The 15,051-nt window shown below is 57.0% G+C and overlaps 4 protein-coding genes across 4 annotated transcripts; 2 read left to right on the top strand and 2 right to left on the bottom strand.

The window, feature by feature from the left end:
- Positions 1 to 1,185: 1,185 nt before the first annotated feature.
- On the top strand, positions 1,186 to 2,745 carry gatA-5 (4-aminobutyrate aminotransferase; the record flags this gene model as incomplete). Its single annotated transcript, XM_032034333.1, has 2 exons — positions 1,186 to 1,478; positions 1,536 to 2,745. The coding sequence occupies 2 exons, from the start codon at positions 1,186 to 1,188 to the stop codon at positions 2,743 to 2,745; spliced, it is 1,503 nt and encodes a 500-aa protein (XP_031886811.1).
- Positions 2,746 to 3,314: 569 nt separating this feature from the next.
- CGGC5_v007629 (uncharacterized protein) lies at positions 3,315 to 4,389 on the bottom strand (the record flags this gene model as incomplete). The annotated part of the gene is made up of 5 exons (XM_066151881.1): positions 3,315 to 3,483; positions 3,530 to 3,690; positions 3,926 to 4,134; positions 4,193 to 4,307; positions 4,360 to 4,389. The coding sequence occupies 5 exons, from the start codon at positions 4,387 to 4,389 to the stop codon at positions 3,315 to 3,317; spliced, it is 684 nt and encodes a 227-aa protein (XP_066008844.1).
- A 5,485-nt stretch (positions 4,390 to 9,874) lies between these two features.
- Positions 9,875 to 12,689, top strand: SET2 (Histone-lysine N-methyltransferase, H3 lysine-36 specific; the record flags this gene model as incomplete). The annotated part of the gene is made up of 4 exons (XM_032034335.2): positions 9,875 to 10,244; positions 10,321 to 11,676; positions 11,737 to 11,921; positions 11,970 to 12,689. 4 exons carry the CDS (start codon positions 9,875 to 9,877, stop codon positions 12,687 to 12,689), a joined length of 2,631 nt encoding a protein of 876 aa, XP_031886813.2.
- A 765-nt stretch (positions 12,690 to 13,454) lies between these two features.
- Positions 13,455 to 14,567, bottom strand: bmt5 (25S rRNA (uridine-N(3))-methyltransferase; the record flags this gene model as incomplete). The annotated part of the gene is made up of 1 exon (XM_032034336.1): positions 13,455 to 14,567. One exon carries the CDS (start codon positions 14,565 to 14,567, stop codon positions 13,455 to 13,457), a length of 1,113 nt encoding a protein of 370 aa, XP_031886812.1.
- Between the last annotated feature and the right edge of the window lie 484 nt (positions 14,568 to 15,051).

Consider the following 15,051-nt stretch of genomic DNA (forward strand, 5'->3'; position numbering starts at 1 on the left):
GGATATCTCAGGTCGCGGCGTCGCGCTAGTCCCCAGGTGCTCCCTGGCTAAGTGGATAGATTCCCACCAGATGCTTATCATGGTCGGCGGGAAACGCTGTTATCGCCTGATACGCGCGGCGGGGGCGCGCGGAGAGACACCGAGAGCGCGCACGTCGGATCTGTGATAGATGCGGTAATATTATAGGCACGTTGTGGTTGATGTTGCGGTGTGGCTTCTGGCGCTGCAATCCTGGAGGCTGCGAACTACAATATGCAAATCAGAAGCAGGCTGGCGGCTCAAGGCGGCAGAGACGGGAGCGGCACAGCTAGTTGGTGGCGAGGGGGAAGCCAACTGGAGCCGCGACCGATCGATGCCATCCGAGATGCCGAACCTGCCATTGAACAATAGCTTGAGCTCAGCGAGTCCATTAGAACAGATGAAGCTATTACATATTACGACGTTTACGCTACGCCCGAGCTTCCTGCAGCAGGATGGAAGCTGGCTGCATATTGTGTCAGAGGCAGGTACCCTGATACACGGCCGCCCGCTACAGCCAGCCGGCGTAAAGGGCGTGATTTTACCCCTCCAAGGTCCCCCCGCCGCGGCGTCTTGGGAGCGTGTGTGAGGTCACTGAGACCTTCGTTCCCCCAGCTTTCGCCCCGCAATTTCTCATTGGGCACGTAATCTTGGCTTTGGCCAACCGCCCCTCCAACTGGCCGCCTGTCCGCCCCCCCTCTCATTCCCTGCCATATCGCCGAGCTAACGCAGCTGCTGCAGCTTTCGCTCCTTGTTCCGGCATGGTGGGAAACCAAGCACCGCGCCGGTGTGTGCGTCTGAACGCCTCGAGTCAACACCAGGACCCAGGGGACCAAAGCTCAAACCAGGCCGATGGCAATACACCACCTCTCTCCACCAAACGGCCTGACGAGACAACGCCGGGGGACCTGATAAGCCGTGGCCACCCGCCATCTATAAACGGGCCCTCCCCCGCGCACCAGCTTTGTGTCTCCTTATGTTACTCTCTTTCTCCTTTGCATCTTCACCATTGGCCAATTGACTGCAACTGGGAAGATAGATACGTCTCCGATATCGCACAGCTTCACCCCCACGAGCATCACAGGAAGAAGGCAGCGTCGTAAAGAGGAACGACGAGTAGGTCAAACACCACATTAGGAAGAAAGCAGACGAAAGAAGACCATCGCCATGGCCTTCATGAGAGCCTCCGCGGCCCTGCGCCCCGTCATGCGCACGGCGGCCAGGACACCCCTCTCCCGTCGCACCCTCTGCGCCTCCGCCCCGCGCATGGCTGCCTCCCTCTTCGCCGGCGAGCCCTCCGCCCCGGCCGTCAAGACCGAGATCCCGGGCCCTCAGTCCAAGAAGCAAATCGCGGACCTGCACGAGGTCTTTGACACCCGCAGCTTGAACATGCTCACGGATTACAAGAAGAGCAAGGGCAACTACATTGTCGACGCCGACGGCAACGTACTGCTTGATGTGTAAGTGCTTTCCCACGTCTAACCCTCTAGTCAACGATCCTAACATGCGCACCACAGCTACGCCCAAATCGCCTCCATCCCCCTTGGCTACAACAACCCCGCCCTCGCCAAGGTAGCTGAGACCCCCGAAATGATAAACGCAATCATCAACCGTCCCGCCCTCGGCAACTTCCCCCCGGAGGACTGGGCCGAGGTCCTCCGCACCGGCATCCTCAAGGTCGCCCCCAAGGGCCTCGATCAGGTCTTCACTGCCATGGCCGGCTCCGACGCGAACGAGACCGCCTACAAGGCCGCCTTCATGTGGCGCCGCCAGCAGGAGCGCGGTGGCTACGACGTCGACTTCACTCCCGAGGAGACCGCCTCCGCCATGAACAACCAGGCCCCGGGCGCCTCGCAGCTTTCCATCCTCTCCTTCAAGACGGGCTTCCACGGCCGCCTCTTCGGCTCCCTCTCTACGACTCGCTCCAAGCCCATCCACAAGCTCGACATCCCCGCCTTCGACTGGCCCCAGGCCACCTTCCCCCAGCTCAAGTACCCGCTCGAGGAGCACGCCGAGGAGAACGCCGCCGCCGAGCAGGCCGCCCTCGACGAGGTCGAGCACCTCATCAAGACCTACCACGTGCCCCCCGCCGCCGTGATCGTCGAGCCTATCCAGTCCGAGGGCGGCGACAACCACGCCTCCCCGGCCTTCTTCCGCGGCCTGCGCGAGGTCACCAAGAAGCACAACGTCCTCCTCATCGTCGACGAGGTCCAGACCGGCGTCGGCGCCACCGGCAAGTTCTGGGCTCACGAGCACTGGGACCTCCCCACCCCTCCGGACATGGTCACCTTTTCCAAGAAGGCCCAGACCGCCGGCTACTACTTTGGCAACCCCGAGCTGCGCCCCAACAAGCCCTACCGCCAGTTCAACACCTGGATGGGTGACCCGGCCCGCGCCATCCTCTTCCGCGAGATCGTCAACGAGGTCGAGCGCCTCGGCCTCGTCGAGCACACGGCTCGCGTCGGCGACTACCTCTTCGGCAAGCTCGAGGCCCTCGGCAAGAAGTACCCGGGTCAGTTCGCCAACCTGCGCGGCAAGGGACAGGGCACCTTCATCGCCTTCGACAACCCGCGCCGCGACGAGTTCCTCAAGAAGGCGAAGGGTCTGGGCATCAACATTGGTGGTTCCGGAGAGAGCGCCGTCCGCCTGAGGCCGATGCTCATCTTCCAGGAGCACCACGCTGATATCCTCATCGAGGCCTTGGAGAAGATTGTCAAGTCTTGGTAATGACAGAGAGCGGTCACGTTGGGATAATTTTTCTTTTTGATGCATCTTATATAGGAGCTTATTGGCCCGGTCGGTCTTGGCCGGTTATTTTGATTTTTATCTAGCGTTTTTATGAATGGTCTCCAAAAAAGATTGAGGGACGTAGACAGACAGTTGGTTTGAGGCAATACCAATCATGATATTTTATGGCTCTATGAACTATGCTCTCAGTTGTCAATGTACCTTGCCACCGCCTATCGTACACGTTGATGTTTGTCCCAAGTACCCCAAACCAGATAAACCTCCTCTAGCCTCCGTATCCTGAAGTAAAAGCAGTTGGCCAACAACGCCTTCCGTATATATCATACATGTGCCTCCTCACATGAGCGGCCTTGCGCCCATTGAAGGTGGTGTGGTGTTTGCTGCCGCAGCTAGCTGTGCGGGCTGGGTAGGTAAGGTCAACCTCGTTTTCCGCCGTGCTTCAGACGAGTACTTGGGTAGAATGTACCGCCACCGCCTCTTTGGCCTGTTGGTATGTCCATTGGTGATGGGCGGAACCTCAAGTTTCTATCTCGCCAGTCCTTCCTGTGTCAAATGCCCAATATGTGGTATGGCTCGTTCTTTCTCCGATTCTGGAAGTTGCTCGCGCTCTGGGTATGGATCTTGGCGCATCTCGTCAGACCGGCCGCGGGGAGTCTCGCTTGGCGTGGACCGACCTGACAGTGTCCTAGGTTGGTCGACTCTATAGGTATAAGTGCCCTGCCAATGTCAGAACCTACCAGCCAAGTGGCAGCTGCCTACTCACCGGTAACTCTGGTACGCCCTTTTCCGTTGACCTAGGTCGCCCGCGTTTCTTCCTTGGTGGCTCGCCAGTTGTCTCCGAGGCAGGGCCTGGTGATAAACTGTAGGCTGAGCTCTCTGCCGGGGTGCTGGGACTTTCCCCAGCTGAATTGCGAGGTGCAGGTGCTGGAGCCAGGGGCGTAAAATGTTGAGGAAGCATCGCTCTAAGTTGCCTCGCCTTATCTGCCCGCGACGGCCTTCCTCTCTTACGAGGCGGAGGCGGCGCTGCGGGCGGCTGGTTTGGGCTCGGATAACCGTTGGACGCCGTGCCACTCTCCGGGCCAGCGTTCATCTGTCTCGGCTGTATATTTGGCAGTGGAGTTTGCTGCAGTTGCGTGGGCGCTGGTAAGAGAGATCGTACAGACATCGGATTCGCGTAAGCAGACGGTCCTTGTGAAGCAGAAGCTAGTGGCGGCAGCTGTGCAGGAGGTTCCATCGGAGAAGCTACTGCCAGACGTTTGGATGGCTTGTCGAGGAGATCACCGACAGGCTTGCGCTTCAGATCTGGTATTCTCATGGGCCCTTGGAACATCTGTTCGGTGACTTGTATGCACTGCTCCATCGTACGGCCTGGACAAGTCTGTCAGTATACACAGACCGGGGTTCACGACTGTTGAGGCACTCATACCAGGAGGCAGCTGCATTTTGAGCCAGTTCGGCTCGGTTTTGTGTAATTTCAGAAAGTCAACCAGATGGCCCAGGTCTAAGTTGCTGGTCTTGATGACTTCTGCGAGGATCAACCTCTGGGGAACTGCGCGTCAGCATACGTATGATAAAGGCGAACAACACGCTAACCTTTTCTTCTTCTGAAAAAGGGTAGGCCATCGTGAAGAGGCTAGCTACTGCCGGGGCAAGTGTCACGAAAGCAAAAGATGGTGAGGAACACGGATCTTGGGACCGGCATTGGCGGCGTGGGGTTGTAGCAAACGAATGTCTCGGCGCTGGCAAGGATGGATCTGTCCGTGAGGAGTTGCAAAGAGCCAAGGTGATCGTTCAAATGAAGGTGGGATGCTAATAAGGTGTGGAAGCTAGAGCGAGTGTAACGGACGGAGCCGGCGTCGTCAACTGAAGTTGCGCACAGCGAACAGGCAGATGCCAGGCAGACAAGCGCGGCCGAGGCGGCAAGAGGTCGTAGCAAAGGTCAAAAAAAGCCGCCGTGGTGGGTGTCGCCTCGCTTTGCCGTGGGTAGAAGGCAGGTAAGTGCACCTACAGACGACAACTGGAAAGAACGAACGTGCAGCTGGAGATAATGAAAGTCGTGAGATCTGCGCAAGCGCGCGTCTTTGACCAGAGGCCGCCGAAGAAAAGACCCCGTCCCACGACAACGTCGAGGGGAAGTTGGACGAGGCGCGAGATGGAGGGGGTAACACAGCCTGGACAGGCCTGGTCGGTAGAAGTGGAGGCTCGAATGTTTCGTTTGTTCCTGGAAAACCTGGGCCACTTTGCGACTATGAGCGCGGGAGGCCCTGCACGGCGCGCGGTCGGGGACTTGCAGGCGTGACCGGGGTTCAGTGGCAGGTCTGAGGCGTTTGTTTTTGGAAGTGGAAGACCTTGGGGGGAAGTTGGAACTAGCGAGACAAGTTTGCCGAGTGGTTAATTACGCGTTAGGCCTGTTCAGGAGACATTCCAGGACGTCGGTTCAGTCGAGGCCTGATACGGTATGTTGCGACGGCTGTTCGCAGCAAGGATGCGAATCCCGTCGTTCGATCGAGTCTTGTTCGAGAGGACTCGAGCAGAGGACGAGGCGGATGCTGTTTGTCTTAAGATCCGAAGCGACGGAGGAAGAGGCGAATTGGACCGTCGCAATTATCAGCAGGCCTCCCATGCCCTTAGTTCTCGTCGTGCTGAGTGAGATTCATGGAAGTAAGGGGAGTTCGGAGCTGGCGCAAATGGATAAACAGGTCACAACTCCAAAGGCACCCTTACACTCTCCCCTTGTTGGAGTAGTGCAAAGTTGCAACGTCCGAGCGAGGGTGGCTGGGAAATGCCCGCACCTCTTTCGACGAAGACGATGACTGCACGAGAAGAGGTAGAGACAGTGCGGCGCACCAGAGCCTTGGGTGTCCTACAGTGAGGACGAGACGAACGAAAAAAGCGGTTGCAGGTCTGGCGTGACCGACTGACGTCGAGGGTGTGATTGCCGAAAATCAAGCGGGAATCTGAGGTGGCTAGGGAAGGCTTCCGGTAGGGGCGCGGAGAATCGCCGGTCGTCGTCTGCGTCTGCGACTATCTGTTTTTTTTTTCGATGGATGGATGCACTGCGGCACTGCCAAACTGGGCGCAAGTTTAATGTAATGTGCTCTGTCGGGATGTTGGTGGGTGGGTGGTGGTGGGTTAGAGGATGGAAGGGAGGGAGGGATGATGGATGTTGGCACAAGCTGCCGTGGCGGCCAAGGCTAGATCAGGTCAACGACGAGCGATAGTTTGTGTGGTGTGTGTGTGTGAGGGCGTGGTGTGGGTGAGGATGGGAGTCGTAGTCATCCTCTCTCTCTCTCTGTCGTCCGTCCATGGATTGATATCAGCAGCATCCTCCAAGTCAGGTCCCGCCGTGATGCTGCCACTCCGCTCCCCGCCTCTGGCTTCCGGCGGCTGCTTCTTTTCTCGCTATGCCTCAGATCGTCGTCGGCCGCCTTAAGCTTCTGGTCTGACCCGGCAGTGGCTTTGTCTTAGGCGCCCCTCGCGCCCGGCCTCTCTTTCCGTCGTCGGATTCTTGCTTTTTTCGCGGCAGCCGAATCGCCCTTTCCAAATTTTGTCGCGCATGTCTCACCAAGGCGCCCAAAGAGGAAGCAGCTGTCTGGTTGGCCGACAGCCACACCGCGGGGCCTTTTTCTTCGTTCGCATTCGAGGTCGAGAATGGGGCTCAGATCAGAAGAAGCTCCAATGTCTGTGGTTGCTCCCACTTGCACCTCCTCAGCACCACAGTCACGCACCCTTTGAGAGGCATCACAAATGACTGCATAAGGTAGCTTCTCTCTGCCTATGCCTATGCAATCGACAGAGCGGGTATCCCTGTCTCCCGCCCGTCCTGCACACGCCGCTGGCTGCAGCAGAGTCCCATATGCTGAGCTGTTAGTGGCCGGTGTTGGGCTGAGAAGAGCTACATGCAGCAGACTCTGTAAGGCAAGGCAATGGAGAGAGTGCCGCCTGCAGCTGCAAATGCAGTGCTTGATACTGCCAGAGGGGGAGGGTTGCGCCAACTAGCCAATCCTATCGGGGAACACCTCCCGCCTGACTTGACTCTCTGCCACTTGCAGGACGTCATTGTCGTGGTGTCTGCCGAAAACATGACTTTTGTTTTCCTTCTCTGTCTCCAGCAAGCTTGGATATAGCACGTCAGCTTAAGAAACCCAAAGACTGATTCAGCACTAGCTGGCGAAGACGAGAAGTGACGGAGAACGTGAGTGAATTCCATTCCCTTCCTTCTGCTTGCTGGTCGGTGCGCTGGCAGCATGGAACTCGTATCGGCCGCCCTGGAGCGTGGCCTTCCCCCCACCATGCAACTCAAGTCAGCAACTGCCCCTCCCCCTTCCAACTCACTTTCTCCCCTCTCCGCTGTGGTGGCTGCTTCAGCGCGTTCCCATCTCCTCCCTCCCACCTCCGTTAGAGTTCACTGTCATCTCATCATTCCGCTTGGAATGCGCGCCTTTTTCTTCTCGCCCATCGCGGTCTCCTTGTCGACGGTGGAACAGAAAATGAAGAAACGTGATCGACAGACGACCGAATAAGGAAACAGGGGCCTTTTTAGTGCCCGCGCAATGCTATCGTCCGGAATGCCATTCAGCACCCTCATTGGCCGTCGCGCAGCCAAATCCAGCTTGCTGGTGACTGTAGGGGGAAACCACTGGATTCCCTCTTCTCCAATCACCGACCAACAACGGCACAAGAGCCAGCACAGGGCACGGGTTCGTCACATTTCCCGCAGTTGACAGAGGGAGCCGCAGCCAGACACTGTGAGGCCGCGCTGCACCTGAGTGGACTGAATCCCCATGATTTCTGGGGGGCGGCCCAAAACGTGACCGGGCGGAAAGGAAGCGATCGAAGCAATGAGGCTGAGAAGAATTAGGAAACCAGGCACACGCAACTCAAAACTGATGACTGTCGCGACGAACGACATCGAGTGCAAAGGGTCGGGAAATGGTCTTGCTGCCCCAATTGCCGCGTTCGTCCACCGCCTCTTTATACTCTTGGACTACCTCAGGCTGCTGGTCTTCTTCATCCGGCTTCAGCGACGTCTTTGCTGCACAATGAGTTGGCATCCTCCCACTGGGAGACCCACCCATGTACAACCCGTCCATGCCAATGGCGGAGCCATCTCCAGACGACACCAAACGGCACCGACCGCCCGTCACTAGCAGGGCATCGTTGCCCAACTCGGGTACGCCTACATGCCTGCTTCTCTCCATCTGACGGTACAGCACCTTGCCCAACACCGCTTTCGCCGGGAATTTGTCTTCTGCACCTCTGAGCTGTGCGTCATGCTGCTTCAAACTCCCCTTACCCTCCAGACCAGTGGATGACCTCCAGACCAGTGGATGACTCGGGCTGGGCCATCGTGCAGGTGCGCGCCAAAGTAGCTCGATGCTTCGTTGCCGCCGTCGACGTTGCACTTGAATCTCTGCGCATCGGATGAACATGCGTCGTGGCATTCCTGGAGTGGAGCGATGGCCATCGGCAGTGGGCAACAGTTGCAGTCCTAGCCAGATATGCCAATATCCTGCCACTCGTTTCAACAGGAACCGTGGCCCAAGCCTTGTTCCCAGACACTCAAATGTGTGGGAATTATCCAAGGCTTTGAATTCGTTTCGTGCGACAAAGCTCGAACTTCTCACTTGCTCCGGAACTAGGACTGCGGGATTGGCATTCGGCTCAGAGCTAAATTTCCTCTTGTCCCTTGATACCTTTTCCGGCCGAAACAACTCAGGTAGGCGCAGTGAATACATCACGGGGAGGATAGGAAAATTCCAATGGCAAATCTGGAGAGGCTTGGAAAAGGCCATGTCCAGGGGTGTTCTCTTGGAAGAGCATGCAGGGCAGGTGGATGCGAAGTGTCGGTGAGAGAACCTGGAAACCATCTTCTTGCTCCAGATAAGCCCTGGTCCATGCTTAACTGTGACCATGTTTGACGAGGCAAGTAATTCGGGAATTCGCATCTGAGTGAATTCCGCAACAAAGGCGGACGGGGTGCCAAATATCTCAATCAGCCTCATGGCGCTGTTCACGCCTCACATAGAAGGTATTCAGGCTCCGCCATTGTTACACAACATTGCTGACCAGTTCGAATTAGATGACCAGCAATAGCAAATGCAAAACTTGAGGCCCCAACAACAGAACACGGTGATCCGCCCCTGCGTGCAGCCTCTTGTAATTCCATGTCTTTGATCAAATGCGCTTACATTGCGTCGAATAGCATTGGGCAGAATGCGTGCTCTTTCTGTGGAGGCATCAGTGACGTGGGATCTCCAACTCGGACTTTTGAACTTCAATAAGTTCAGGTGGGGTTATTACGCACGCGACAATTGGATGGATCTCGCGACAGTCATTCTGGGGAAGCTACGATCGGATTTTGGAAGAAGTCTAGGCCTCGGAACCCGGCCGCATCAATGTTCCGCGCCTGTCGTGTTCCCGGTCCACATTGTAGGTGTCGCGCCGCGGTCGGGTGTGCTCCACCGAGATGAAGTCGCTGTTGGTAGTAAGCTCGGCGCAGATTCGCTCAAGGAACGGAAGTGGCTAGGTTTGGCCCAAGCGCGACAGGCTGAGTGGCTGCCGTCCAGGCTCAGTTGGAAGCCACTGTGAGATTATTCTCGCCTGTCGTCCCTTCCAAATCCTTTGCGACTTCGCCCTGGAAACATTGCTGCTCTCTCGGTTGCCGACAGCCCAGTGTTAGGTTTCTCTGGGTGGGTGATTTGTCGATTTTTCAAAATTTGCCATTGCCCAATCGCTGCCGGGTTTGCTGTCAATCCTCGTGCGACGACCAGCTTTTTTGCGATGCGGGAAACCTTTGGCTCGGACTGCTAACCGCTCTCTCTCCTAACGCGCCGCCGCCGCCTCGCAAGTCGTCCCCCATCTCCTCTTCCCATACCTTTCCAATCCTCTCCTGCTCCACCCCAACAAAACTGCTGCAGCTCTCACAAGCGTACCGGCCTACCGATTCGCAAATTCTTTCGCCTGTCGCGTCCGCGTCCTTTGACCCTTTGTCCCAATCCATTCTTCAGGACGACCCGATTCGCGACAATCTCCCGCCTCCCTCCCGTGCGCCCGCCCTGCCGAGGGCTTTCTCGATTGCTTGATGGAGGATGAAGCGCTGGCGACGATGAAGATGGAGGAAGTAAAAATCGAAGACGGTCTTGCGCCGAATGGGGTCAAGATGGAGCGAGAAACGAGCCGGGCATCATCGCACAACAAGAGCAACCACGGCTCCCGCGCCGTCAGCATGTCGCCTGGGGGCGAGAATACCAACGACGAGGGGGCCTCCACTCCTGGTACGAATAGCCGGCTGAAGCTTTCCCGCAAAGCCTCTCAGAAGCCCGTCAAGCGCGAAACCGTCCTGTTCAGCGATCTGCCCGATGTTCGAGAGGAAGCATGCAATACCTTTCAAGTCATTCCGGACTGTCTATATGGATCGAAGCACATGGGCTCAACAGATCACGATGCCTTGGACTGTGATTGCCGTTCCGAGTGGCGTAAGTCCCCCATGCCTCCCTTTCTGCCCGACGCGAGGCAATCGCGAGCGGCCCCTGACTAAAATTTGCGTTGCAGAGGACGGGAAAAACTACTCATGTGGCGAGGACTCCGACTGCATCAACAGAGCGACGAGAATGGAGTGCGTTGTGGGCACTGGTAATTGCGGCGACGGGTGCCAGAATCAGAGATTTCAGCGCAAGCAGTACGCCAACGTTTCAGTCATCAAGACAGACAAGAAAGGATTCGGTCTCCGCGCCAATGTCGACATGCAAGCTAACGACTTCATTTTCGAGTACATTGGCGAAGTCATCAACGAGCCAACATTTAGGCGGCGCATGTCGCAGTACGACGATGAGGGCATCAAGCATTTTTACTTCATGTCGCTCACCAAGCACGAATTCGTCGACGCCACGAAGAAGGGAAACCTGGGTCGTTTCTGCAACCACTCCTGCAATCCAAACTGCTACGTCGACAAATGGGTCGTCGGAGAAAAGCTACGCATGGGTATTTTCACCTCGCGCAAAATCAAGGCTGGCGAGGAGCTGGTTTTCAACTACAACGTAGACCGCTACGGGGCCAACCCCCAACCCTGCTACTGTGGCGAGGTCAACTGCACTGGATTTATTGGTGGCAAGACTCAGACCGAGCGATCCACCAAGCTGCCCCTCGCAACTGTTGAAGCTCTCGGCATTGACGATGGAGACAGCTGGGACACTGCGGTCGCCAAGAAGCCCAGGAAGAAGAAGGTCGAAGAGGATGATGAGGAGTACGTTAACAGCGTACAGGCCAGAAGCCTCAATGAGGATGGCGCACGCAAGGTGATGGCGACCCTGATGCAGACGAAGGAGAAATGGATTGCAGTCAAACTGCTGCAGCGCATCCAGCAGTGCAGTGATGAGCGGGTCATCCACTGTGTCATGCGCATGCACGCCTACCAAATCCTCAAAACCACCCTCAACATGTTCATCGACGACCACAATGTCATTCTCCAGGTCTTGGACATTCTTGACAAATTTCCTCGATTGACCAGGAACAAGATAGAGGGCTCAAAGATTGAAGACACAATCACCAAGCTGGCTCAATCGGAAAACGAAGAGGTCAGCGTCAGGTCGAAGAAGCTGTTGGAAGAGTGGGCAAAGTTGGAGTTGGGGTACCGCATTGGGAAGCGAAAGTTTGACCCCAACGCCCCGACCACCAACTCCTTTCAGGAGAGGCGCAACGCAGAACGCGAAGAAGACACTACCGCCAAATCGACTCCCGACCCGTTCCAAAATGTCGAGATTCCGAAGGGTCCAAGAAACAGTATGCCACAGCGGAATCCACACCTAGCGAACGGTCCCCCACGACCCAGAAGACAACACTTCCCCAACGGCCCTCTTCCGGCTGGATGGTTCACTGCAACCGACCCGGCAGGTAACACCTACTTCTATAGTAAGACCGGTGTAACAAGGTGGGAGAGGCCGACTAAGCCGGCTGATGCGCCAACCATAGCCAACAAGGCGCGAGAGGAGCAACAGAGGCTGAGGGACATCATCGACAAGGTGACGAAGGAACAAACTCCCAGGCCTTCGGCTTCTCAGACACCGCAGCGGGCAGAAACACCCGTGCAAGAGCCCAAGCCAGAAAAGTGGCGCTCTCTCAGTGTTGAGAAGCAGATGAAGATCTATGAGAATACGGTACGTCCATTTTCCCACGCGGCATGAATGCCTACTAACGTCCTTTAGTTATTTCCTCACATCAAGTACGTGATTGATAAGTACAAACACAAGCTTCCCAAGGAGGATCTCAAGCGGTTCGGCAAGGACATTAGCAAGAAGCTGGTCTCATCGGACTACAAAAGAAACCATGTCCGTGATCCAACCCAGCCTTTGGATCAGAAGCAAGCCAGGAAGGTCAAGACCTACGTCAAGGATTTCTTGGACAGGGCTGTAGTGAAAATGAAGAACTACGAGAAGGAGAAGGCTGTCCGTCATGGGCCAAAGGATGCAGGCGTCAATGGTCCAGCAACGGACGTTGATGCCATGGTGGACATCGCCGATGAAGTTATGCTTTCTGACGACGAGGAGACTGCGTCGACGGGTAGCCCAGAGAGAAAGCGGAAGCGCGAGGACGAGGCGGCTGCTTCACCGAACCTGACGCCTTCGGATGGACCCTCAACGAAGCGCTTGAGGGAGGAAGATGTGGAGGACGGTGCGCCGCCTCCTCCACCGCCCCCGCCGCCCACAGAGCCGGCGCCGACTGATTCTCCAGAGTCTCTGACTGAAGAGCAACAAGCGCTTAGGGAGCAGGAGGAAGCTCTGATGAGAGAGAACGAGGAAGCTGAGCGAGAGGAAGCCACGAAAACTCAGGGTATCTTTGATGGGCCCCGAATCAATGGTGGCGTAATCGTGGCTGGAGAAGGAGAGCCCGCTGCAGCGACCAGGCAAGAGGTTCTCGGCCACTAGAACTGGGACGAGGACAGGACGTAAGGGGGAAAAGTTGCCAATTTGGCACCTTCATTTGGAAGGAGGGCCAGCCGAGAACGAGCGAAGAATAAGCGAGACTCGGCGCTGTACGTACAAGCAAGCATATTGCATTTTTCTTTTCGGAAAGGGATTCAGCAGACCCAGAGCACTTGGTTGCTGCCATTGTTATTTTCGATTTTCTATTGTTTTCGCCATGTGGATATTCAAAACGAGGAGCAGACGGTCACGCGGGCTTGCGGAAGCTATATCTGCGTATTCAGCATCAACACAACTTTTTTCCCTTGATCAGGCATGTACAGGTGGGAGCACAGGCGGCATTCTAGCATGGGGTTTCTCGGCAGGCAGGCAGGCAGGCAGGGGGGGCGGGTTTAAGGACGGCGGCGTTGCTTATTTCTCTCTCACGAGGGCCCTGAGGGGACCCTGAAAAGCATACCCACATTACCATACGTGGTCATGGCATAATGGCATATTGTTAAATTCTGAGAAATGATTTTTCTTGTCGTGCAAGCCCCAAGACGGAGGCTAATTGCACAAGTAACAAGCATGGTATCTGGCTTTTGAAATGCTGTGAAGCTCCTCCAAATTTGTTTGACTTTTCCCTTTCCTGAAGAACGCCGTGGTACCCATGCCTGATTAGAAACCGTTCGAGACTGTCTAATGCCCATGCCGTCGTGCTGTATGCCTCACGCAAATGATGCTCCAACCCAAGAAAATGAGATCCCGTAGACACACGCGCAAATGCCCTCACTCAAAGTCATCCTCGATATCCCCCACCTCGTCGTCGAAATCCGACTCCTCGTCACTGCTACTCTCCTCCCCGCCCTTCCTCTTCTTCTTCTTCTGCGCCGGCAGCGCCTCGGGCGCCTCGCCGGTCCTCATGAACACAAAACTCCGCGCGGGCCGGTCCTCGCCCCTCCACGCGTTCCCGCTCGCCTCGCCGGTGCCCTTCTTCTCCCGCACGACGCCGAGGGTGCGCGCGTGCCGGTACCCCGGGTACGCGCGGGCGTGGAAGCGGAAGCTCTGCAGGGCCTGCAGGCCGGCGTGGCGGCCGAGGTCCTTGATGTTCCAGAGGGTGTAGGGGTGGCCCTCGAAGAGGGTGACGACGAGGGTGCCGCGGGGCGCGAGGGAGGGCAGGGCGGACTTGAAGAAGGCGACGAGGAGCTCCTGGTTGTAGCGGACCTGGCGGTTGACGTCGGTGGACTTGCCGCCGACGTGGGGGAAGTTGAAGATGATGCGCTTGTAGAGACCGTGTTTCGTGGTCGTGGCGGTGCCGTGGTGGTTCTGGGAGGTGGTGCGCCGGGTGAAGGGTTTCATTGTGCGCGCGTCGATGTTGTAGAGGATCTTGTTGTTGTTGGGAGGCAGGGAGGGTTTGTCTTCGGCGTCTTCATCGTCTTCCTCCTCGTCTGCCGCTGGGGAGTCTTCGTTCGCATCTTCGTCTTCCTCGTCGTTTTCGCCGTTGCCATCCTCTGCCTTGGTTTTGGGTTTGGGCCTGCTTCCGGGGTGGTTGATTTGGGCAATGTTCTCGTCGGCGTGGGGGTACTTCTCCAGCAGCTCCTTTTCGTTCTTCTCGAGGACGGTGGCCGTGACGTTGCGGCAGCCGTGGTGCGTCGCCAGACTCGCGGCGAAGCTGAGGTCGCCCTCGCCGATGAGTAGGATCGCGTCTTCGGGCGAGAAGGGGATGACGGGTTCCTGGTTCTGGTGATACTGCTGCTGCGCCTTCTTCTTTGCGGGGTTGTCGTTGGCGGGCTGTTTGGACTTCTTGCTGCTCGACGGAGGGCCGTTTGGTTTCCTCTTCTTAGCGGAGTCGACGAAGTGGTTTTTGTGAGTGATCTGGCTGGCGGTGCGCTTCTTCCCCATGGCTGTGATTGTCAATCGGGTGTCGCGGGGGTTCGGCGAGTGTGTATGTGCGATTGGAGCCGGAAGGGGATCGTCAAGGGCGGTTGTCGTCGTTTGCGACGTCGTGTGGTGTAGCTATTCGTGGAGTGGTGTCGCGCCGACTGAAGTTACTTTACCCCACAGTCACCGACGACTTTTTTTGCCCGGGCGGTATGAGAGGTCGTTGACCGAAGGTGTAGTGCGCCCCGGCGGCTCGGGAATAGACGAGGTTCAGCCGGTCGCAAGTGGCCCCCGCCGCCGTCGTCCGTGGCTGGGCTCTTTGGCCTTTCCCAGCAGGCACCGCGCGACAAAGCTTCTGCCACCCTACCCCCTGGACGGGGCGACACCGGATTATGGAGAACCGCAGGGGGTGCTCCAGCGTCGATTGGGAACTGGAGACGCGCCGGGGCGGGAGCGCGTACACGGTACCTCACCACGTTAACAGAGTTGTAAGGTGCTGGTTCAG

The sequence above is a fragment of the Colletotrichum fructicola genome, assembly GCF_000319635.2.
Source record: "Colletotrichum fructicola Nara gc5 chromosome Unknown KSG_Nara_v1_contig04, whole genome shotgun sequence".
Taxonomy (NCBI): Eukaryota; Fungi; Ascomycota; class Sordariomycetes; order Glomerellales; family Glomerellaceae; genus Colletotrichum; species Colletotrichum fructicola.